Genomic DNA, 26,109 nt, shown 5'->3' with positions numbered 1-26,109 from the left:
AATTCGGCGGTACGTCCACCCGGCCTCCCGCATGCCCACTATACGCCCTCGCTCAAAGTCCGTCAACTGCACATACGGTTCACGTCCACGCTGTCGCGGCATGCTACCAGTGTTAAAGACTGCGATGGAGCTCCGTATGCCACGGCAAACTGGCTGACACTGACGGCGGCGGTGCACAAATGCTGCGCAGCTAGCGCCATTCGACGGCCAACACCGCGGTTCCTGGTGTGTCCGCTGTGCCGTGCGTTTGATCATTGCTTGTACAGCCCTCTCGCAGTGTCCGGAGCAAGTATGGTGGGTCTGACACACCGGTGTCAATGTGTTCTTTTTTCCATTTCCAGGAGTGTATTTTCCATGAGCGGTTTCGGCCAGTATAGTCCATCTTCAGTTTCAGAAACTCGCCGCTGCAACTGTCAAAGTGCAACAGATGCTACAACTAAGTTTTAGGTCTGCAGATGAACTATACTGATCCGAACCGGTCATCGAAAACATAATGAAGTTGTAATCCGGAATACATTACTCAGAAAAATCACCTCAAGCTGAATATCTCCCTCACTGTTCAACGACTACGCTACAATGAGCACGTGGATATTTTGCGACAGGTTGCTGGCGGCGCCATGCCTGGTGGTGGGCATCCCACTCACCCAGCAGGCGGAGCTTCGGTCGGACGCCGCAGTAAGGGCAGAGAAGGCCGATTACAGGCTGCCCGGTGACGTCATCCCCAGCAACTACAAGGTCACGCTTCAGCCCTACTTCGAGGTAAGTCTGCCGCGCAGCAAGCCGTTTCCGGCTCTACCTCAGATTCTGTTATGTGTCCAGTAACCTAACAACAACCTTCCAGATCGAACAATCGATACGGGATTCCAATTATCGTTATTGCAGTCCTTACTCTGAAGACTGGTTTGATACCCATCTCTATGCTGTCATGTGCAAGTATTCTCACATCTGCAAAAGTACTGCGCTCCACAGTCATTTCAACCTGCTTGTGGTACTGAAGCCTTGGCTTCCTTGTACAATGCAGGTCTCCTTTTCAAAATTCCAGCTATAACCGTATTACCTTTTCCTTGATGCTTCAGGAAGTGCCATATCGGGCGCCATCATCGAGTATGCAAATCAGCGGCCCGTTATTTACACGAATTACGTGACCTGTGCGTAGACATCTAATTCCAAATACCTCTACAACAGACTGTCGGATGCCTGATACGCAGGATCAGTGATGTACATTACTGGCCATTAAAATTGCTACACCACGAAGATGACGTGCTACAGACGCGAAATTTAACCGACAGGAAGAAGATGCTGTGATATGCAAATGATTAGCTTTTTAAAGCACTCACACGAGGTTGGCAACGTTAGCGACACCTACAACGTGCTGACATGAGGAAAGTTTCCAACTAATTTCTCATACACAAGCAGCAGTTGACCGGCGTTGCCTGGTGAAACGTTTTTGTGATGCCTCGTGTAAGGAGGAGAAATGCGTATCATCACGTTTCCGACTTTGATAAAGGTCGGATTGTAGCCTATCGTGATTGCTGTTTATCGTATCGCGACATTGCTGCTCGCGTTGGTCGAGGTCCAATGACTGTTAGCATAATATGGAATCGGTGGGTTCAGGAGGGTAATACGGAACGCCGTGCTGGATCCCAACGGCCTCGTATCACTAGCAGTCGAGATGACAGGCATCTTATCTGCATGGCTGTAACGGATCGTGCAGCTACGTCTCGATCCCTGAGTCAACAGATGGGGACGTTTGCAAGGCAACAACCATCTGCACGAACAGTTCGAAGACGTTTGCAGCAGCATAGACAATCAGCTCGGAGACCATGGCTGCGGTTACCCTCTACGCTGCATCATAGACAGGAGCACCTGCGATGGTGTACTCAACGACGAACCTGGGTGCACGAATGGCAAAATGTCATTTTTTCGGATGAATCCAGGTTTTGCTTACAGCATCATGATGGTCGCATCCGTGTTTGGCGACATGGCGGTGAACGCACATTGGAAGTGTGTATTTGTCGTCGCCACACTGGCGTATCACCTGGCGTGATGGTATGGGGTTGCCATTGGTTACACATCTTGGATACCTCTTGTTCGCATTGACGGCACTTTGAACAGTGTACGTTACATTTCAGATGTGTTAGACCCGTGGCTCTACCCTTCATTCGATCTCTGCGAAACCCTACATTTCAGCTGGATAATGCACGACCGCATGTTGCAGGTCCTGTACGGGCCTTTCTGGGTACAGAAAATGTTCGACTGCTGCCCTGGCCAACACATTCTCCAGATCTCTCATTGGTGGCCGAGCAACTGGCTCGTCGCAATACGCCAGTCACTACTCTTGATGAACTGTGGTATCGTGTTGAAGCTGCATGGACAGCTGTACCTGTACACGCCATCCAAGCTCTGTTTGACACAATGCCCAGACGTATCAAGGCCGTTATTACGGCCAGATGTGGTTGTTCTGGGTACTGATTTCTCAGAAACCTTGCACCCAAATTGCGTGTTCAGTTCTAGTATAATATATTTGTCCAATGAAACCCGTTTATCATCTGCATTTCTTCTCGGTGTAGCAATTTTAATGGCCAGTAGTGTAGCTATTAAGCGGGTGATCGTAATGTTTTGGCTCATCAGTGTTTGCGCGTTTCGAGGTTGATTACGTCATTTTTTGTCGAACATCGTCACAGGCTATGAAACATGGGTTCATCAGTTCGAACTGGGAACAAAACGGAAATTCATGAAGCGGTGTCTCACCACTTCTCCTCTGAGGATAAAGTTCAAAGCTGCGACCTAAGATGGTGAAGTCATGGTGCCGGTCTTCTGGGACTTTGAATGGGTTATTTTGTTTTATGTTCCCCCTCACGGTGCAGCTATCATCTCTGACCTCCCTATGACAATGCTAGGCCTCATACAAGCCCGCGTCCGCACAAGGAGCTCACAAACTGATCTTGCTCATCCCCTCTGCAGCCTGGAGATCGCACTTTTTTACTTCCATCTGTCTGGCACCCCGTGGGAAACAGTACGTGGATGATGGGGAGTTTATAGAGGGAGCAAGTCGTTAGCTCCTACGTCGGCCGATAGAGTACTACCATAAGATGGCGTAAGTCAGTCGTATTAAAAGGAATATAGGGTTTTGTAGTCAGAAGGGTGGGTAATAGTGTGGTGTATTTGAATCGCGAATAAAACCGATCCACTTTGAGAAAAGAATGGTGCATTACTTACTGAACGCTTCCCGTATGTTTGGGTTTATTTGCAAGCGTTACAAGTGAAAATTGACTGGAATACTCTCTTTCAAATCCTGCAGGTGGCAGAGGTAAAATACAGGGAGTGAAAAGCTATTTACAATTTGTACGAAAAACAGATGGCAGTTATAAGACTCGAGGGACATGATAGGGAAGCATTGGTTGGGAAGGGAGTGAGACAAGGTTGTAGCCTATCCCCGTTGTTATTCAGTCTGCATATTGATCAAGCAGTAAAGGAAACAAAAGATTCGCCTATGACATTGTAATTCTGTCAGAGACAGCAAAAGACCTGGAAGAGCAGCTGAACGGAATGGACAGTGTCTTGAAAGGAGTATATAAGATGAACATAAACAAAACCAAAACGAGGATAATGGAATGTAGCCGAATTAAATCGGGTGATTCTGTGGGAATTAGATTAGGAAATGAGACGCTTAAAGTAGTAAATGAGTTTTGCTATTTGGGGAGCAAAATAACTGATGATGGTAGAAGTAGAGAGGATATAAAATGTAGACTGGCAATGGCAAGAAAACCGTTTCTGAAGGAGAGAAATTTGTTAACATCGAGTATACATTTAAGTGTCAGGAAGTCGTTTCTGAAAGTACTTGTATGGAGTGTAGCCACGTATGGAAGTGAAACGTGGACGATAAATAGTTTAGACAAGAAGAGAATAGAAGTTTTCGAAATGTGGTGCTACAGAAGAATGCTGAAGATTAGATGGGTAGATTACATAACTAATGAGGGGGTATTGAATAGAATTGGAGAGAAGAGAAATTTGTGGAACAACTTGAAAAAGCGATAGGTTGGTAGAGCAAATTCTGAGGCATCAAGGGATCACAAATTTAGTACTGGAGGGCAGCGTGGAGGGTAAAAATCGTAGAGGGAGACCTAGAGATGAATACACTAAACAGAATCAGAAGGATGTGGGTTGCAATAGCTACTGGGAGTTGAAGAAGCTTGCACAGGATAGGGTAGGTTGGAGAGCTGCATCTTAACCAGTCTCTGGACTGAAGACCACAACAACAAGAACATGAGTGAAAAACAATAAACTTGGAATTATCTTGTTTTATTTCTGAGAATTAAACCAAAAAACAATTATGTCTTGCAGTCTCGAGCTATGACTAGTGTTGTGTCCTTATATGTGGCACCAAAGACGTTGACGTTACACACCAGGAACGCATTTAGGTCATCCTGGTAGAGTGAAGCATCTGCGTGATCGCGAAAGCTTTTAACCAACGGTTCCTGGGCAGACCGCCCATTACCTACAGTACTGTGGTGAACCTTCTCATGAAATTCCGTGGAACTAGCTACGTTACAGAAAAACCGAAAGCTGGAAAAACGGCTACAGATGAAGCGACATCAAGAGCCGTTCTGACATCGCATCGTTCAGTAAATGTCCGCCGCTCGTGGTCTCGCGGTAGCGTTCTCGCTTCCCGAGCACGGGGTCCCGGGTTCGATTCCCGGCGGGGTCAGGGATTTTCGCCTGTCTCGAGATGACTGGGTGTTTGTGTTGTCCTCATCATTTCATCATCATCCAGGAAAGTGGCGAAATTGGACTGAGCAAAGATTGGGTAATAGTACGGGCGCTGATAACCACGCAGTTAAGCGCCCCACAAACCAAACATCATCATCGTTCACTAAGGGTCCAAAGCGCAGCATTCGTCACATTTCGAATGGAACCGGGGTCAGCCTTACATCAATAATGAGCATTTAGACACCCTTAAGCCGCACCCTTACAGAATGTAAATGCTAAAACATCAGAATGGGGAGCACACAAGCCAGACAAAAACCGCCGTTTCCTCTGTGAATCACCGCTTGCGGATGAAGCCATTTGCGTGTGAACGGAGAGGTAAATAAACAGAGTCAGAGATACTGATGTCAACCCCGACTGGATGGGTCTATCGAAGTTAAGCGGTGCTCAGAAGTGAATGTTTGGTGGCGAATATGTTGTTCTAGTATTGTTCGGTTCTACTTCATTCAGCGTGGAGTAACAGTAACCGCAGTTGTTAGAAGAAGATGGAACGTTCGAAACATTCTTTCAGGAAAATGGTGTCCCAGATCATTAGGGGTAGGTGTTCGGTATTACCTGGATATACAACTACCCCGATAAAAGCCCATTACATTTCAATCTACAGAGACATGTGAAAGCAATGGCGCTGAAGGTAAGAAACTCTGCATAGCTCAGGGAGCGCTCTGTAATGCCTGTGCACGTGTTGGTTAACGTCCATGATGAGTGAAGCGGATAACAACAACCTTACAAAGTGCTGGACAACAGTTTGAGCGCGCACTGTAGCCGTAACGTGTTATCTCCAGTATTTGCCTTGTTCTGTAGAAAATGAGACTTAACTCGAGATTGATAAACCTGTACTCAAATGAAAGACTCTACCGTTATTCTGAAGGAATTTTCTACCTGTTTGATACGTCACATGAGCCTTTCCGTTCGAAAATTACTTGTTGCATTCAGGATGACGCCTTCCAAAATGGCCGTCGCTTTGGTAACATAACCTCACGGTTCCATCTCATACAGCTTTAATTAAAATTTTTGTTTGGATCTCTTTTTAGTTTCGAAGTGTGGTTGCACACTTATGAATCACCCTGTAGGTAAGGAGAAAAGTACACGCACGCTCAAGTGCATTATACAGGGTGTGGCAAATAAATGTGGCCTAGAGAACAGTGTTCCAGGGTACAAAGAAACACAGCAGAGGAAAGGAAATACAGGGCTATTACAAATGATTGAAGCGATTTCATAAATTCACTGTAGCTCCATTCATTGACATATGGTCACGACACACTATAGATACGTAGAAAAACTCATAAAGTTTTGTTCGGCTGAAGCCGCACTTCAGGTTTCTGCCGCCAGAACGCTCGAGAGCGCAGTGAGACAAATTGGCGACAGGAGCCGAGAAAGCGCATGTCGTGCTTGAAATGCACTCACATCAGTCAGTCATAACAGTGCAACGACACTTCAGGACGAAGTTCAACAAAGATCCACCAACTGCTAACTCCATTCGGCGATGGTATGCGCAGTTTAAAGCTTCTGGATGCCTCTGTAAGGGGAAATCAACGGGTCGGCCTGCAGTGAGCGAAGAAACGGTTGAACGCGTGCGGGCAAGTTTCACGCGTAGCCCGCGGAAGTCGACGAATAAAGCAAGCAGGGAGCTAAACGTACCACAGCTGACGGTTTCGAAAATCTTACGGAAAAGGCTAAAGCAGAAGCATTACCGTTTACAATTGCTACAAGCCCTGACACCCGATGACAAAGTCAAACGCTTTGAATTTTCGGCGCGGTTGCAGCAGCTCATGGAAGAGGATGCGTTCAGTGCGAAATTTGTTTTCAGTGATGAAGCAACATTTTTTCTTAATGGTGAAGTGAACAGACACAATGTGCGAATCTGGGCGGTAGAGAATCCTCACGCATTCGTGCAGCAGATTCGCAATTCACCAAAAGTTAACGTGTTTTGTGCAATCTCACGGTTTAAAGTTTACGGCCCCTTTTTCTTCTGCGAAAAAAACGTTACAGGACACGTGTATCTGGACATGCTGGAAAATTGGCTCATGCCACAACTGGAGACTGACAGCGCCGACTTCATCTTTCAACAGGATGGTGCTCCACCGCACTTCCATCATGATGTTCGGCATTTCTTAAACAGGAGATTGGAAAACCGATGGATCGGTCGTGGTGGAGATCATGATCAGAAATTCATGTCATGGCCTCCACGCTCTCCCGACTTAACCCCATGCGATTTCTTTCTGTGGGGTTATGTGAAAGATTCAGTGTTTAAACCTCCTCTACCAAGAAACGTGCCAGAACTGCGAGCTCGCATCAACGATGCTTTCGAACTCATTGATGGGGACATGCTGCGCCGGGTGTGGGAGGAACTTGATTATCGGCTTGATATCTGCCGAATCACTAAAGGGGCACATATCGAACATATGTGAATGCCTAAAAAAACTTTTTGAGTTTTTGTATGTGTGTGCAAAGCATTGTGAAAATATCTCAAATAATAAAGTTATTGTAGAGCTGTGAAATCGCTTCAATCATTTGTAATAACCCTGTATACTTATCTAAGTATAGCAGATGCTGAAAGTGACTACCATTCTTGGCACTTTTGGAGGCTGGTCAGCAAGGTGCTGGAGGCAATTCGAAGGTGGACTATTGGAAGTGCTGCAGTCTCATCCGAAATGTTCTGTTGCAATTTTTAAGGACTGTGGGGGGGGGGGGGGGGGGAGCGTTTCGATACACATTAGGCATCAGGGATCCCCACACAATGTAATCGCTCACTGACAGATCAAGTGACATGAGTGGCAAGCTAGCGCCGCAACCAGTCTCCAGCTCCAGGTGGAGCACTCGTCCGCATGATCGACGTAATATACCGGTCTCTTGCGACAGGCATCGGGTTGATTTGGTAGGACTCTGAAGCATTTTCTGGTGAACTGCAGCCACATTTTCTGATTTGCGGCCACGTTTCGGAAAGTTTTTTGACTTGTTCGAAACAGAACCTGTCTGACACCATTTTCCGACTTAGCTTTACATTGCACTCTTTGCTGGCACTTTGACACCATTAAAAGTTTCAGCAAACAACTGATCACATTATTTCCACGACTTTGTTGTCACGTGACTTTTTACAACGAACACTCGCTGCCCCCTTGTGAGAGCCATCGTCCCCTCTGCACAGCTTCACTCACATTGACAGCCCCCACTTACGTTCTGAACCGGTGTGGATCGTGTGGCAGGTGTACACGTTGTGTGCGCGTCACGGGATATCGTTGTCAGCATACATGCACGGCCAATCGTAACCACTGGTACTTAATGCTGTGGGCTTTAAAATGTGACACGTAGCAAGTTTTGTGACTGCAGTGAGTTTCAGTCTCAGGTCCGCATAAAGGAGCTTGCTATATTCCCAAATGGAAAAATGGAACCCACCCCCAAATTGTTTGAAACGACCCGAGCTCTGTGGCAGACTCAAATATAAAACAGCTCACAGTAAAACTTTTAGGCTCTCGTGTAAGGAAAGAAAAGCGTAGAACAGAAAGAAATCCTCAATTTGCGCAATGAGCGATTTTCAAGAATCAATCGAATCTTTATTTTGTGTTTTATTTTTCAATGGTTATCCACTAATTCAGTACTTCCTCTTTCATTTCAGGGTGATAAGGCATTTACCTTCGATGGCGAAGTCGTTATCACAGCAACTCCTGATTTCACAGTCAATGCGGAAATAAAGGAGCTGAAATTACACCTTCACAAAGACATCACAGTGACAGGCGTCACAGTTAAGTATGGCATAGGCAGCCTCACAGCAACTCCTCAGACAGAAGCCGTGGGTGACAGTGAGATCTACACCATTACGCTGGGCACTGCCATCACATCCCAAGAAGGGGTGGACCCCACTAACCAATTGCTCATCGAAATTGACTACACCGGTATTCTCAATGATGATATGCGTGGTTTCTACAGGAGCTGGTACAACGAAAGTGGCGTCGTGACGTAAGTATACACTACATAGTTTCTCAATTTTTTTTCTACATCAGTGTTCTGTGATAGTGAATAGCAATGAACGCATTCGAGGACAACACAATGGATAAATCAAAGTGAGTATCATAGTTAGGTGCCAAATTTTGAAGAGATGTTCATCACATAAAAAGCATTAAATCGTTAAACTTTCATTCCATTCTGAACTGATACCTACCGACAGCAGCTGTATGATCTCTGATCGTCACGGGTACGAAGGTATTTTGTATTCGATGTGTTATGGAAGCCAGCTGGTTCCGAATGTCATCTTGAGGAACTCCTCGCCATACCAAAAACACGCGAAGTGTCAGTTCTTTTAGATTGCTGACTGGAGGCTAGTATGTAAGTATATGACTGCCATCGCATCCTATACATGTTTTACAGATGGGATTTTACGGGCCCACACAAGCCAATGAGGGATCCGTACACTCCTCAAGTCGTTAGAGCTGTGAAATACTGTGTGTGGTCTGTCATTATCCTTATGGATTATGATGTTTGGTAGCCTGCTCATGAAGGATATGACGACAAGGTGTACCATTCTTGCTAGCATTCAGATTTCCATCAACAATTAACAAATTAGTCTCCAATCTACACTCATGTTTATAAATTAAGGATAATTGCAGAATGTGGTGCCACACAACGTGGCACTACACAAAACTGGCACTAATAGCATAGGCACATAGGGAACACACACGATACAGATCTGCAACTCCTCGGTATTGGTGATGAGTTGAGAATACCGCCCTGACACACGTGTGCCACAAAACGCCACTGTTTCCTGCGCATATATCCCGACATCAATATGGGATGTGATCACCATGCACTCGTACACAGGCCGAACAACGGGTTGGCATACTCTGGATCAGGTTGTCGAGCAGCTGCTGGGGTATAGCCTCCCATTCTTGCACCAGTGCCTGTCGGAGCTCCTGAAGTGTCCTAGGGGTTTGAAGACGAGCAGCGATACTTCGACCGAGAGCATCCCAGACGTGCTCGATGGGGTTTACGTCTGGAGAACAGGCAGGCCACTCCATTCCTACCTGATATCTTCTGTTTCAAGGTATTCCTCCACGATGGCAGCTCGGTGGGGCTGTGCGTTATCATCCATCAGGAGGAATGTGGGGCCCACTGCACTCCTGAAAAGGCGGACATACTGGTGCAAAATGACGTCCCGATACACCTGAGCTGTTACAGTTCCTCTGTCAAAGACATGTAGGGGTGTACGTGCACCAATCATAATCCCACCCCACACCATCAAACCACGACATTAAGGGGTTGGTATGTGGTTCGTGGTTCACGCCATATGAAAACCCGGCGATAATCACTGTTCAGACTATACCTGGACTCGTCTGTGAATATAACAAGGGACCAATGTTCCAAAGGCCATGTACTGTGTTCTTGGCACTAGGCTTTACGGGCTCTCCTGTGACCAGTGGTCAGTGTAATGCACCTTTCTCGTTTCGGGGCGAATAAACCATGTCTGTTCAGTCGTCTGTAGACTGTGTGTCTGGAGACAACTGTTCCGATGGCTGCAGTAAGGCTCCAAGCAAGGCTACCTGCAGTACTCCGTGGCAGTCTGTGGGCACTGATGGTGAGATATCGGTCATCTTGTGTTGTTGTACCCTGTGGACGTCCCGTACCGAAGCGCGTAGACATGTTTCCTGTCTGCTGGAATAGTTGCCATAATCTTGAGATCATACTTTGTGGCAGACGGAGGGCCCGTGCTACGACCTACTGTGCTTGACCAGCCTCCAGTCGCTATAGTATTCTACTCCTAATAACGTCATCAATATGTGTTCTTTGAGCCATTTTCAACACACAGTCACCATTAGCACGCCAGAAAACGTCTGCTCACGTAATCGCTGCACCGTACTCTGAAACGCACCAACACACCTCTGCATATGTAGACTGCTGCCAGCGCCACCGTGCGACGACCGCAGGTCAAATGCACCGCATGGTCATACCCCGAGTGATTTAAATCCGCAAATCACCCACCAGAGCGTTGTTTCACCATGTATCAGCATTATCCTTAATTTATGAGCATGAGTGTACTTGCACACCTGCATATATATTCCACAATCCTCATGGTCCTTGAGCGAAATGTATGTTGGCGGAAGTAGAATCGTTCTGCTGTCGGCCTCAAATGACGTTTCTCTACATTTGCGCAATAGTGCCCTGCGAAAAAATAGCATTCTCCCCCCCCTCCCACCCCCCCCCCCCCCCCCTGTGATTCACATTTGAGTTTAGAAAGCACTTCGTGATACTTGTGTGCTGATGGAACTACCGGTAACAAATCTAGCAGCACGCCCCTGAATGGCTTCAATGTTTTCCTTTAATCAGACCTAGCACGGATCCGAAACATTCGAACAATACCGAAGAATGGATAGCGCTAGCGTTTTATTCGCCGTCTCCTCTATGGATGAGCTACACTTTCCCAAAATTCTCCCAATGATACGAAGTCGAGTATTCGCCGTCAATAAAAATGTTCAAAAGTGTGTGAAATCTTATGGGACTTATCTGCTGAGGTCATCAGTCCCTATGCTTACACACTACTTAACCTAAATTACCCTAAGGACAAACACACACACCCAAGCCCGAGCGAGGACTCGAACCTCCGCCGGGACGAGAAGCACAGTCCCTGACTGTAGCGCCTGAGACCGCTCGGCTAATCCCGCGCGGCTATTCGCCTTCCCTACCACCAAGTTGACGTGATTATTCCATTTCATGTCCCTCTGCAACGTCACGCCTAGATATTTAATCGAAGTGAGAAGCTGCACCCCACTAATACTGTATTCGAACGCTACAGCCCTGTTTTTATAACTCATTAAACTTACATTTTTCTACATTTAGAGCAAGGCGCCATTCATCACACCAATTAGAAATTTTGTCCACGTCATCTTGTATGTTCCTACAGTCACTCAACGATGACACCTTTCCGTACACCACAGTATCATCTCCAAACAACCGTAATTTGCTGCTCACGCTGTCCGTCGGCTCGTTTATGTATATAGACAATAAAAGTACTCCTGTCGCACTTCCCTGGCGCTCCCCTGACGAAACCCTTATCTAGGATGAACACTTGTCGTCCAAGACTGTGTACTAGATTCTATTATTTAAAAAGTCTTCGAGCCACTCACATATCTGAGAACCAAAATCTTACGCTCGGATCTTCGTCAACAAACTGCTGTGGGGAACCGTGCCAAATGCTTTTCACAAACCTGGGAGTATATAATCTGCCTGCTGTCCTCCATATGTTGTTTGTAGGATATAATGTGAGGAAAGAGCAACCTCAGTTCCTTGTTATCGTATCCAGCAGCTCTCCACATCGCAATTTCAGGAGCTGAATTGGTATGGGTCTCAAGAATCGTCGGGGCACAAATTTTGTCGGCCGCTGTGGTCAAGCGGTTGTAGGCGCTTCAGTCCGGAACCACGCGGTTGGTACGGTCGCAGGTTAGATTCTTGCCTCGGACATGGATGTGTGTGATGTCCTTGGGTTAGTTAGGTTCAAGTAGTTTTACGTCTAGGGGACTGATGACCTTAGATGTTAAGTCCCATAGTGCTTGGAGCCATTTGAATTTTTCGAGAATCGCTGCTTCCCTTGACGTTTCAGCAGGTTGCCTCTGGACACTTCGGCGTCGATCTGATCGCCACAGAAAGGGACGTACATCATTGTTGAACAGCACACAATGACACTGGATGTCCCCGCTAACTCTGGCTCCTCACCATGCAAGTTTCCGTTGGTTGTGACATGGTGTCAGCTGTAAACGACGCATGGCAATTTGAAACCTCAGCTCAGCATCCAGTAATGTATTCCATATTGTTCGTGGTGACTCATTTCCCGTAACCCTTGACCGGATTTCATCTGTTTTTATCTATCAGAACTAGTCGATAAAATCCTATGGTCTTCCCGTGGTGATGTGATTATGGAAAGACTAGTGACTATTCTTCTTGCCAGACTGATGAGTCCATTTTGTCACCACCCGTCCTGCAGTCAATGCACTCAGCCAACTGTCTGTGCGATCAGTCGGTGAGAAGCTATACTGTCCATTGTGTCAATGATTCGGTGTTTCTCAAAGATGGAGATCAACTGCTCCTGCACGTTCTCTGTGTTGACGGGTTCCTCCTGGAAAGTTTCCAGTAACATTGGACATCCGAAAAGTCATCAAGGGCTCACACCATTCTTCATCTGTGGGAATGGCTTTTTACTGCACTGAAAATACTGGAAATGAGCTGAGATCAGGAAGAAACTGTAGTCAACACTGAAATATAGATCTGGTAGCATTGGTTTAAGTTGTTCATGTAACACTTTCCATTTCGGTCAATGTATGCAACAGAGGTCTCTATGAGCTCTATTTGGGTGACTTTCGGGTGGGAGATATTTCGTTCCGTTTCTTCTGGTGGAAAAATATTGTGACTATTAATTTGTCGTGGCAAAGATAGTCGCCTAAGAATCTTAATTACCAAACCTGAGTCAGTTCCACAAGCTGAGTTCCAAAAGCATTTGTAGAGTGTCATAGACTGAGGACGTGTGACATTTCTGATGGTGATACGCTGGTTGCACGAGAAAGGTATGCCAGGATGCAATGTTGGAAGTTTCCTAAAACAGTTAGCCACGTCTGTTAGTACCTTTTTAGATGATAAGGTCCGTCTCTTGACTAAGTAAAAAAAAATGTTTGTTTGTTTGTCATACTTGCTTCGCTTCTATCCTCAAAAGATACTAATAATTATGCTAGCGACGAAGTAACAACAGAAAATAAATAAAACGTTGAAGTTATCAGTGTCTCTGCACTAGGTCCCGCTTTACAGTTTGTCTGAGATGTCCCCATACTGCAGATCAAAACAGTATACTGTTTATTGAGTACTAATGTATAAAAAATATATGCACGTAGCGGATCAGTATATGCACCATTGCTCCTTACACGGGGTATCATGTCCTTTTTGAAATCTTGTGAAGCATTCCAGGAGTTATGGCTCGTTTTTTTTTTAGTTCACATTAGTCTTGTACCGAAGATGAGCCACGTAATGAGATTTATGGTGTTGTAAGATCCGGGCTTCGTTGTGATTATTTCATTGGAGCCAAAGATGTTGCTGAACCATGCCTAATCCAGTGGCCTCGAAATTATTCACCAAGCAGTTCGTTTGTGCTGGAACTCCATTCCTACAGTAGCCAAACAAGATATATAATTATGTTGTCTTTGAGTTGAGATGTTAACCATGTTTGCATGCCTCAGTAGGAAATAATATTTGTATACCCTTAGAAAACACACACTGAAAGGACAGTTACCGTGATGACATCTTGGCCCATATTACAACATGAGGCAGGTTCCTTTCCAACTCTTGCTCATAACGGGAATTTTCCTTGGACTAGAAAACTGAATTCCTCCTGTGTAACTTGCAGTATTTCAAAAATAGCTCTGAGCACTATGGGACTTAACATCTGAGGTCATCAGTCCCCTAGGACTTAGAACTACTTAAACCTAACTAACCTAAGGACATAACACACATCCATGCCCGAGGCAGGACTCGAACCTGCGACTTAGCGGTCGCGCCGTTCCAGACTGTAGCGCCTAGAACCGTTCTGCCACTCCGGCCGGCAGTATTTCAAACATTCATCAGAAAGTAACACTCTGGAAAAACTGTGCATTAGAAAACTGTGCCAATATAGCACGTAAGACTGCAGTCTTGCTCTTCCATGTCGTTGTCAGGTAATTCACTCACAGTCATCAGCCTAAATCCTTCCGTTTTCAAATCTTTTAGTAATCTGATCATGCGTTGCCAACCAAAGTACTTGCAGTTCAGCTGAACTTTTGCGAATGGATTTCATTGGACACTGCTCAGTTGACTGAGCGATGGTGGCACACGTTGTTTCCTTACATACACTGTGTGGCCTGTTTGTGACACCCTCTGAAGCTAAAGCATGTTCTTTTTTTCAACCAAGAAGGATTGCTTTGTACACTCGTACACACGCCAATAATCGTCCCTCATCAGTGGAGCTGTATCCGCGCACATCACTCACGACTTTGCAATTGCAACAATCCAGTACCGAAAAAAAGCAATACTAGCATCAATACTTTCTCTCAGCTTCAAAGCAGAGATATCAGTAAAACTGCTACGCATTTCCCCAAGGCCGAGACTAGTAAAGTGACTTCTTCGGTACCATATACGTTCTCTTTTCTGAGATCGCAAACAAGATGCAGGGTGTTTCCATGATTGTGATACTTATCTTTATGGATAGTGGAGAATGGTAAATCTATCATTTTGAAATAATTAACCCTTGTCCAGAACTACTGAGTCAAAAATTATGAGCAAAATCAGAAAATTGGAAATTTATTTTTGTTCTACTGAAAGTGATACCCATCTCATTGTTTCAACTCTCACACACTATTCATACATTGCACAATACTCAAAACCACACCTAGTTCCCAGACACAGTGTCCCATCCTTGTCCTTCATACTGCCCACCCTCTCATAACACTTACTGGGAATTTACCATCATGCACAATGATATTCACTGTCTACAAAACATGTATTGTTGTGAATATATGGACGAACTGAGCCCTTTTCTAGCATCAATTTACCGTAGGTCGCTAGAACAACGAACTTTGTCCGATGACTTTTAAAATGAGCTGCTCATTTCAATCTATGAGAGGGTCGATAATGGATTTACTAAAGTAGGTGGTTATTTAACTAATACATATATACAGGGTGTCCCATTTATCTTGACCACCATAAATCACTGTTTGTCCAGATGCAAATTACAAAATGTTTCACGCTATTGTTCTTTAGCCGTCAAGGAGACATCAATTAGCATGATTGCCTTCGTTGTAGCTTTGTTTCTTCTACAAAGACATGAACAGTGGTATGACTTTTTTAAATGGCACCCTGTATTTCTTATTCGGTAATTCATTTCCTCTCGTAAAGACAGGAAAAAAAAATGTATCACAGTGTACCATCCCCTGAAACACAACGTTATTAATTATATAAAACAACATCGATCTTCTGAAACGCAGACTACCCTTATATCTAAAATAGCATACAACTGGACTGAAGACTTCACACACAGCCCATAGACTGACTTGATGCAGCTCTCCATGCTACTCTATGCCGTGCAAGCCCCTTCATCTCCGAGTAACTACAACAGCCTATATCCCTCTGAGTCTGCTTATTGTATTCATTTCTTGGTCTCCCTCTACAATTCCCCCCCCCCCCCGCACCTCCCCCCCCCCCACACCACTTGCTTCCCTCCAGTACTAAATTGGTGATCCCTTGATGGCTCAGAATGTTTCCTACCAACTGATCACTTCTTTTAGTTGGGTTGTACCACAAATTTCTCTTCTCGCCAGTTCTATTCAGTACCTCCTCATAAATTATGTGGTCTACCCATGTAATCTTCAGCACTCTTCTGTAGCAACACATTTCAAAAGCTCCTATTCTCTTCTTGTCTAAACTGTTTATCGTCCATGTTTCACTTCCATGCATGGCTACACTGCGTACAAATACTTTCAGAAAAGACTTCCTGACACTTAAATATATAGTCGATGTTAACATAATATTCGCTTCATTTGCAGTCTAATAATTGAAGCTACTATGAGTAGTATGTTTTTAGGTTGGTTAGTACCTGCAAGTATGAGTGGCACAGGAAAGACATTAATGTTTATTTTCAGCAGGTTAGGTGTTGAAGTAAAAATGCGCTTAATCTATACTGCCAGCTATAGTCCACTTCACGGCACAGTTATGACTGTGCAAAAACATCAGGTAGTAAATTCTATATACACTCCTGGAAATGGAAAAAAGAACACATTGACACCGGTGTGTCAGACCCACCATACTTGCTCCGGACACTGCGAGAGGGCTGTACAAGCAATGATCACACGCACGGCACAGCGGACACACCAGGAACCGCGGTGTTGGCCGTCGAATGGCGCTAGCTGCGCAGCATTTGTGCACCGCCGCCGTCAGTGTCAGCCAGTTTGCCGTGGCATACGGAGCTCCATCGCAGTCTTTAACACTGGTAGCATGCCGCGACAGCGTGGACGTGAACCGTATGTGCAGTTGACGGACTTTGAGCGAGGGCGTATAGTGGGCATGCGGGAGGCCGGGTGGACGTACCGCCGAATTGCCCAACACGTGGGGCGTGAGGTCTCCACAGTACATCGATGTTGTCGCCAGTGGTCGGCGGAAGGTGCACGTGCCCGTCGACCTGGGACCGGACCGCAGCGACGCACGGATGCACGCCAAGACCGTAGGATCCTACGCAGTGCCGTAGGGGACCGCACCGCCACTTCCCAGCAAATTAGGGACACTGTTGCTCCTGGGGTATCGGCGAGGACCATTCGCAACCGTCTCCATGAAGCTGGGCTACGGTCCCGCACACCGTTAGGCCGTCTTCCGCTCACGCCCCAACATCGTTCAGCCCGCCTCCAGTGGTGTCGCGACAGGCGTGAATGGAGGGACGAATGGAGACGTGTCGTCTTCAGCGATGAGAGTCGCTTCTGCCTTGGTGCCAATGATGGTCGTATGCGTGTTTGGCGCCGTGCAGGTGAGCGCCACAATCAGGACTGCATACGACCGAGGCACACAGGGCCAAAACCCGGCATCATGGTGTGGGGAGCGATCTCCTACACTGGCCGTACACCACTGGTGATCGTCGAGGGGACACTGAATAGTGCACGGTACATCCAAACCGTCATCGAACCCATCGTTCTACCATTCCTAGACCGGCAAGGGAACTTGCTGTTCCAACAGGACAATGCACGTCCGCATGTATCCCGTGCCACCCAACGTGTTCTAGAAGGTGTAAGTCAACTACCCTGGCCAGCAAGATCTCCGGATCTGTCCCCCATTGAGCATGTTTGGGACTGGATGAAGCGTCGTCTCACGCGGTCTGCACGTCCAGCACGAACGCTGGTCCAACTGAGGCGCCAGGTGGAAATGGCATGGCAAGCCGTTCCACAGGACTACATCCAGCATCTCTACGATCGTCTCCATGGGAGAATAGCAGCCTGCATTGCTGCGAAAGGTGGATATACACTGTACTAGTGCCGACATTGTGCATGCTCTGCTGCCTGTGTCTATGTGCCTGTGGTTCTGTCAGTGTGATCATGTGATGTATCTGACCCCAGGAATGTGTCAATAAAGTTTCCCCTTCCTGGGACAATGAATTCACGGTGTTCTTATTTCAATTTCCAGGAGTGTAATTTATGATGTTTTCGTGGGCGTTACAAAAGGCGAGACAAAGTTCTTAGTAGTGTGTGTGAGATCACCGTGGGCAGCAATACATACTCCGCAACATGCCCACCGTTCTGGCCACAAGGTTGGTAAGGAGTTCTTGTGATACAGCGTTCCATCCCTCCACCAAAGCGGTTGACAACTGCTGGATGGTTACTGTGCCTGTGGACGTGCTTCAGTACGTCTCTCCAACGCTTAATGGAATTTACGTCAGGGGGAACAGGCAAGCCAATAGATTCACCGAATATCCTCTCGTCCCAGAACTCCTCTGTCTGCGCGATGCGATGCGGTCGCTCATTGTCATCCATAAAAATGAAGTCAGGGCCGAATTCACTCCTGAATAGACACACCTGGGGAAGAGGCACGTCTTATCAACAACATTGACCCGAGAGTCTACCGTGTTCAAAAATCTGGAGGTCCGTACACCTGTGCAGCGTTATGCCTCCCCACAAAATGACACCTGGACCATCAAAACGTTCGTTTTCGACAATTCTGGACGTACCCACATGTGGCGAGAGGTGGGAATATGTAATGCACCCAGAAACATTGTCGAAGATGATCGTTTTGGTGGTGCAGGTGTAAACAGAATTTATCACTCCGTCGTTAGGCCACAAGTGGAAAATCGGGGCTATCCGACCACCGTGTCATCCTCAGATGAGGATGCGGTTAGGAGTGGCGTGTGGTCAGCACAACGCTCTCCCGGTCGTTATGATGGTTTTCTTTGACCGGAGCCGCTACTATTCGGTCGAGTAGCTTCTCAGTTGGCATCACGAGGCTGAGTGCACCCCGAAAAATGGTCACAGCGCATGACGACCAGGATGGCCACCCATCCAAGTGCCAGCCACGCCCAATGGCACTTAACTTCGATGTTCTTATGGGAACTGGTGTATCCACTGCGGCAAGGCCGTTACCTGTTAACGGTATGGGGAGGCATAACGTTGCATGGTCACACTGACCTCCAGACCTTTGAACACGGCACACTCTCTCGCCAACATTATTGTGACACAGTGCTCCTTCCCCATGAGTGTCCGCAATGGGTGGGTACGGCCATGGCTTTATTTTTCCGAGGACAGTGAGTATTTTTAACTGAGGGCTCCACAGTACTGACTGCACTACTTCACTGCCAACAAACCAGCCCCACTCTGCCCGCAGCTGGTTTCTGCTGTCGGTCGCAAAGCACGTCAAGGTAGCCAACATCCGTACCAACCAAAATAACGTTGTGGTTTCCTGGCTTATGGTATGATTATTGCGAATATAAATTCAACATAATATATTTACATTGGGACTAGAACACTCATTTACTCTTTAAACGAAATGACCATAGCCTATTTCGCATCGTAATGCAATTAATAATCCATGTATGTAAACAATTAATATAGTGATACAATCTTCCTTAACATCACAGTATAGATCTCAATTAGATACAGTTTCACCAGAAAAACTATAATTTTTTTATTATGTGCTTACGTGTGAAGTTGTCATAACGTTACAGTACCCAGATTCTCTCTTTCGGTATACCGTCTGCTGTTGGAGTAGGAAGGGGATGGGGAGAGGGGGGGAGCAGGTAGTTACAGTGGTAGACTATTTGATGTAGCGTCGTGATCGCCAACACAGAGACAGAAAATTGTATGTAAAAAATGTCATTAGTAAAAATCGTCTCTTTTTTTTTAACGCTTCCTATCTGATTCATTTTATATGGTATCACTTTATCTTCATTTTGAATAATAACAATCAGAAGAGCAGCGACAGACCAGTCACTTTGCCCATACCCTATCTGGGAGGGAAATGAAGTTATTTTTAAGGAAAAATATAGTGATGTGACGGAAGTCATGGTACAGCGATATGCACATTTACAGATGGCGGTAGTATCGCGCGCACAAGGTATAAAAGGGCAGTGCATTGGCAGAGTTGTCATTTTTACTCAGGTGATACAAGAGGAAAGTTTTGCGACGTGATTATGGCCGCAAGACAAGAATTAACAGACTTTGATCGCGGAATGGTAGTAGCAGCTAGACGCAAGGGACATTCAATTTCTGAAATCGTTAGGGAATTCAATATTCCGAGATGCATAGTATCCTTGCGTACCGAGAATACCAAATTTCAAGCATTAAATTCCACCACTGATAACGTAGTGGCGGTAGTTTGCGTAGAGTTGTCAGTGCTAAAAGACAAGAAAAACTGCTTAAAATAACCGAAAAAATGAATATGTGACGTAGGACAAAACTATCAGTTAGGGAAGTGCGGCGAAATCTGGCGTTAATGGTCTGTGGCAGCAGACGACCAACGCGAGTGCCTTCGTCAACAGCATGACATCGCCTGCAGCGTCTCTTCTTGGATCGTGGCCTGATCAGATGATTCCCGACTTCAGCTGATAAGAACTGAAGGTAGGAGTTGAGTATCGCACAGACCACATGAAGCCCGGTATCCAAGTCGCCAACAAAGTACTTTACAAGGTGGTGGTGGTTCCATAATGGGGTGGGCTGTGTTTACTTGGAGCAACCCGGGTTCTTTGCCCCAAATGAACTGAAAATTAACTGGAAATGGTTATATCTGGCTATTTCGAGACCATTTGCAGTCGTACATAGACTTCATATTCCAAACAACGATGGAATTTTTATGGGTGACAATGCACCGGGACACAGTTGTTAGTGATTGGTTTGAAGAACATTCTAAACAATTTGAGCGAATGCTTTAGCGACCCAGATCGCCCGATATGAATCCCATCGAACATTAATGGACGTAATCGAGCTTAGAGCATGCTCTGCGCTCGTAGGTAGCACACCGCGCCTCGTACATGTCCACTGCCGCGCTCGGGGGTCACAGCACCAAGTTACGACACCTGAAGATGGGCGTATAAGAGCCCAAAACCGGTCGTGTAATAATAAAAGAACTTTACACAACTGTAGCGGTATTTTCAACCTCTGGCCTAAAGCTACAGGCTTGGAGCACGTGAAGAAATTTACTATTCGTAGTACGAATAGTAAAATTTCTGAAGTCTGAGACAAGTTTATGAAAGAAAAAGGAGTGCAGGAACGAAAACTAGGACATCCACAATGGATTCCAGACTTCGCATTTTAAATACACTTAACTGAACACTGCCCACAGTAAGAGACTGCAAATTAACTTCTTCCGATTTGATGGGGACGTGTTTAAAAATAAAACTGCGTTCTAGAAGGGACACGTTCTGACAAAAGACAGTCCATTTCCCTAAGCTCACTATCGTTAAAGAAAACGTGAGGTTTGAGGAATTCATTGTGGTCTTGAAAGAATTAAGAGGATAGTTTTCTAAAGAGTTTTTAGGAAGGAGTCAATCTCAAATCTATTTTGGAGCTGTTTTCCAGATCCTTGTCGTTTCAGTTGAATATGTCCCAGTACGTGTACATATTTAACTGACTTATCTGCAAGGTAATTCCAGTTCTAATGACAAATATTTTTACGTTAAACCGACCAGAACATCTATAATGCTTTTCCTAACTAGAGCTTCCAACTCTCCATGATGAGGTTGCGAAAGTACTACAATATTTTGATCGACATATTTGTGTGAATGACCTTGATTCTATTATGAAACTAAGCAAGTCATGTTTACGTGGCAACTTGAATGTGAAACTCTGTGGAACTGTCTGCGTCTGTCTGCAAGCCGACAGATTGTACCACACGAAAAGTATTTTTCAGTGCGCTGCAAAATAAATAAAACCAAAAACTTCTTTTGTTTGTGATGTATGCTACTGAGAAATGTGAAATATAAAACCAAGGCGACTGCACTGCAATTTAAATGCGGTGCAACCGCAGTTTTCCCTTTTTCTCCCTCCTGACGCTCAGACAGCGCGGCGTGGCGATGGAGGAAATGTGCACCGAGGCTAAGCGCTTTAGCACTTATGAGCGGGCATGGCCCAAGAGCCGAAATGTTGGCCACCCGTGTGGTAGACGCATTGGGGAGTCTGCACTGGTACACCGACATATCGGGGAACTTCATTCACGGTGTTGTAATGGTTACTTCCAAACACGATAACTCTTTTCCGAAATTCTTCATGTCTCTGTGTCGATCCATCACTGCACTGATTCTGTACAATAAACCTGATATGTCCTGCACTGGTTTAAGCAGTCAGAACACAGTCCACATAAACAATGTTGAACAAACACGTAAACAACATCTCCTTCCTGGAGTAAGTTAATTACAGGAACTGTTTGCATTACTTCATGGTAATCACTGAATTTACGCAAGTACGTAAATTGGCAGAGTGACGCAATAATGGATAAAGTCAATGTCACAGTTCGCTCTTTAGCAGAACAGTAATAATGTGAGATAATGGTGACAGCCAATACCAAAGTCCTTTAGTAGTGGTCACTTTCTGGCAATGCCTGAAGTACTCATTGGCGGCTCCACTGGTAGCGGTAACTAGACGCGGTACGGAGTCCCTGGTTCCTATGTTTCCCTTAGCGGGAGTTCTGATTAATGAACCGCTCCTGTGATCGACACCTTGACTAGAGGACTTGAGGGAAAAGACTAGCCTAGAGAGGCTCGGCGCCAGCCTAAATACACGAGTGGTGCCAGTGATACAGTCTGTCGTTATGACCCCTATGGCTTCACAGGGTTAGGCCACACGCATGACGTCGAAGCAAGAAGGGTTGCCGGTAGTGAGGGCGAATGCCTCTACGTAGTGCACAACAAACCCACGCCACTTTACTCCAATGATTTATGTCAGTGGTAGACATTCACATTACCACCTGGAACCATTTAGTAACTATCTGCGCTGAACCAAAGCGACCAATTTTCTGTTTTAAGAGGGTTACTAATATTTTGTCCAGTCAGCATATTGGATATTTTCGGCGACAGCCAATCTGATGTAAGTTTCTTTGTTTTCAACGAGTCCTGATGTACCGGGTGATCAAAAAGTCAGTATAAATTTGAAAACTTAATAAACCACGGAATAATGTAGATAGAGAGGTAAAAATTGACACACAGGCTTGGAATAACAGGGGGTTTTATTAGAACAAAAAAAAAAAGAACGAAGTTCACAAAATGTCCGACAGATGGCGCTGGACAGCAAAAGTCAGTGACTGCGCATGACAATCGTGTATAAAAGGAGCTGTAATGAGAGAGAGAATCAGATGCGCCAGCAGACGCAGCATGTTGACGTTACCTGAAAAGGCGCTTTTAGTGAAGCTGTATTATCAGAATGGAGAATGTGCTAGTTCAGCGTTACGATCCTATTGCCATAGGAAGGGGATTCGAACTGGTAAAGGTCCGTTGACAAATGCAGCTGTGGCGAGAATGATTTCGAAGTTCGAAGCCATGGGTTGTTTAGACGATAGAACCCGTAGTGGCCGGCAGAGCACAAGGCTTAATGCTGCTGAGACGGTTCAGGAAGAAATGGAGGCTGTAGCGGGTTCCTCTATGCACGGGGAAGTCAGTGCTCGTGCAGTCGCACGTCGCACCGGCATTCCATACACTACTGTTTGGTTGGCACTTAGGCGTACCCTCCGTTGTTATCCGTACAAAATCCATCGGCATCATGAACTGTTACCTGGCGATTTAGTGAAGCGGAGGGCATTTGCGGTGTGGGCGTTTCAAAAGATGGCGGAAGATGACGATTGGTTGAGTAACGTGTTGTGGACCGATGTAGCTCATTTCACGCTCCGAGGGTCTGTCAGCGCCCACAACTGCAGAATTTGGGCTACCTAAAATCCTAGAATTGTCGTGGAAACTCCATTGCACGACGAGAAAGTCACGGTATGGGTTGGATTTACCACATCTACTGTAATCGGGCCTTTTTTCTTCGAGGAAATGCGTGATTATGGTTTTGTAACTGCTACCGTGACGGGTGAGAAGTACGCCGATACATTACAGAATCGCCTCATCCCCAGCCTGGCTGATAAACACCTGCTGAAACGTACGATGTTTATGCAGGATGGCGCTCCACCCCATATTGCTAGACGCGTCTTTCGGTGATGATCGCGTGCTGAGCCTCCACTTTCGTCGTGCTTGGCCCCCCCGGGTCCCCAGACTTCAGTCCGTGCGATGATTGGCTTTGGGGATACCTGAAGTCGCAACTGTATCGTGATCGACCGACATCTCTAGTGATGCTGAAAGACAACATCCGACGCCAATGCCTCACCATAACTCCGGACATGCTTTACAGTGCTGTTCACAACATTATTCGTCGACTACAGCTATTGCTGAGGAATGCTGGTGGACATATTGAAAATTTCCTGCGAATGACATCGTCTTTGCTTTGTCCTACTTTGTTATGCTAATTATTGCTATTCTGATCCAATGAAGCGCCATATGTCGGACATTTTTTGAACATTTGTATTTTTTTGGTTCTAATAAAACCCCATGGCATTCCAAGCATTTGTGTCATTTTGTACCTCTCTATCTACATTATTCCGTGATTTATTGAGTTTTCAAATTTAAACTGACTTTTTGATCACCCGGTATACGAGTGGCGCCAGTGATACAGCTGGATGAATTTGCGGCTACATGACACGCAGAACGAAGCAGGTTCGTAGGGTCAGAGGCCGTTGGTGGCACTCAAGCTGCCACCTGCCAGCCCGCTGAACGTGCGTGGTCTTCTGTCTACAGTCTGTCGTTATGACCCCTGTGGCTTCACAGGGTTAGGCCACACGCATGACTCAGGAGTTAGAAGGGTTGCTGGTAGTGAGGGCGAATGCCTCTATGTAGTGCACAACTGACACAAACTCCAATGATTTATGTCAGTGGTAGACGTTCACATGATCACCTGGAACCATTTAGAAACTATCTGCGCTGAACCAAAGCGACCAATTTTCTGTTTTAAGACGGTTACTAATATTTTGTCCAGTCAGAATATTGGATATTTTCGGCAACAACCAATGTGATGTAAGTCTCTTTGTTTTCAACGAGCCCTGATGTACATTGTTGATGACATGTGGAACCTGGAAACTAGCAGTGACGGTGTTGATGCCTGCAGGTGGCTGGCGACCACGCACATGGAGCCCACGGCAGCTAGGCGCGCCTTCCCCTGCTTCGACGAGCCTGGAATGCGCGCCACCTTCCAGGCGACGGTGATCGCTCCTCAGGGCTACACGGCGCGCGCCAACACCGAAGCGACGAGCACAGCCCCCATGTAAGTACCTCACTCTCTCATCGGCGCTATGAGTCGCTTTTCAGGTTGTAATGTGGCCACAATATCCACATCCCAGTGCACTTCACTGTAAAGAATTATCTGTTAAGTTGATACTTTATCGTTTTCCACTGCCCTACTACATGACAACTACTCGATACTGATAATATAAATTAGGCCCTTCACTGCATACAGCCCTGCCACGTTTTACCGATTGTTCCAAACTACTAAAACTCCCATTCCAGACTTTAAGGAATCGAACTCCCATGTATAAAACGTCATATCTCCCGAACTATGTATCGTACAGTGATATAATTTTGCAGGAACAATATAATCGCTCTTCCTCTGTATTAATTAAAATATTCATTCTAAAAAATAAAAAATACTCTCTTTCAAATTCGGAAGGTCGCAGGGGTAAAATACAGGGAGCGAAAGGCTATTTACAATTTGTACACCAACCAGAGGGCAGTTATAAGAGTCGAGGGGCACGAAAGGGAAGCAGTGGTTGGGAAGGGAGTGAGACAGAGTTGTAGCCTCTCCCCGATGTTATTCAATCTGTATATTGAGCAAGCAGCAAAGGAAACAAAAGAAAAATTCGGAGTTGGAATTAAAATCCATGAAGAAGAAATCAAATCTTTGAGGTTCACCAATGACATTGTAATTCTGTCAGAGACAGCAAAGGACCTGGAAGAGCAGCTGAACGGAATGGACCGTGTCTTGAAAGGAGGATATAAGATGAACATCAAATAAAAAAAAAAAAACGAGAATATTGGAATGCAGTCGAATTAAATCGGGTGATGCTGCGGGAATTAGATCAGGAAATGAGACGCTTAAAGTAATAAATGAGTTTTGCTATTTGGGGAGCAAAATAACTGATGTTGGCCGAAGTAGAGAGGATATACAATGTAGACCGACAGTGGCAAGGAAAGCGTTTCTGAAGAAGAGAAATTTGTTAACATCGAGTATAGATTTAAGTGTCAGGTAGTCGTTTCTGAAAGTATTTGTATGGAGTGTAGCCATGTATGGAAGTGAAAAA

At 45.7% G+C, this 26,109-nt stretch overlaps 1 protein-coding gene across 1 annotated transcript in view; it reads left to right on the top strand.

Annotated features, from left to right (window-relative positions):
• Positions 1-576: 576 nt before the first annotated feature.
• Positions 577-26,109, top strand: part of LOC126088430 (aminopeptidase N-like) — a 168,901-nt gene continuing 143,368 nt past the window's right edge. The window contains exons 1-3 of the mRNA XM_049906574.1: positions 577-759; positions 8,381-8,721; positions 24,921-25,076. Of these exons, the coding sequence (XP_049762531.1) occupies positions 577-759; positions 8,381-8,721; positions 24,921-25,076 (680 nt within the window). The remainder of the gene's footprint in view (positions 760-8,380; positions 8,722-24,920; positions 25,077-26,109) is intronic.

This window comes from Schistocerca cancellata, chromosome 6 (genome assembly GCF_023864275.1).
Source record: "Schistocerca cancellata isolate TAMUIC-IGC-003103 chromosome 6, iqSchCanc2.1, whole genome shotgun sequence".
Lineage (NCBI taxonomy): Eukaryota > Metazoa > Arthropoda > Insecta > Orthoptera > Acrididae > Schistocerca > Schistocerca cancellata.
This window is presented reverse-complemented; position numbering and strand designations above follow the sequence as displayed.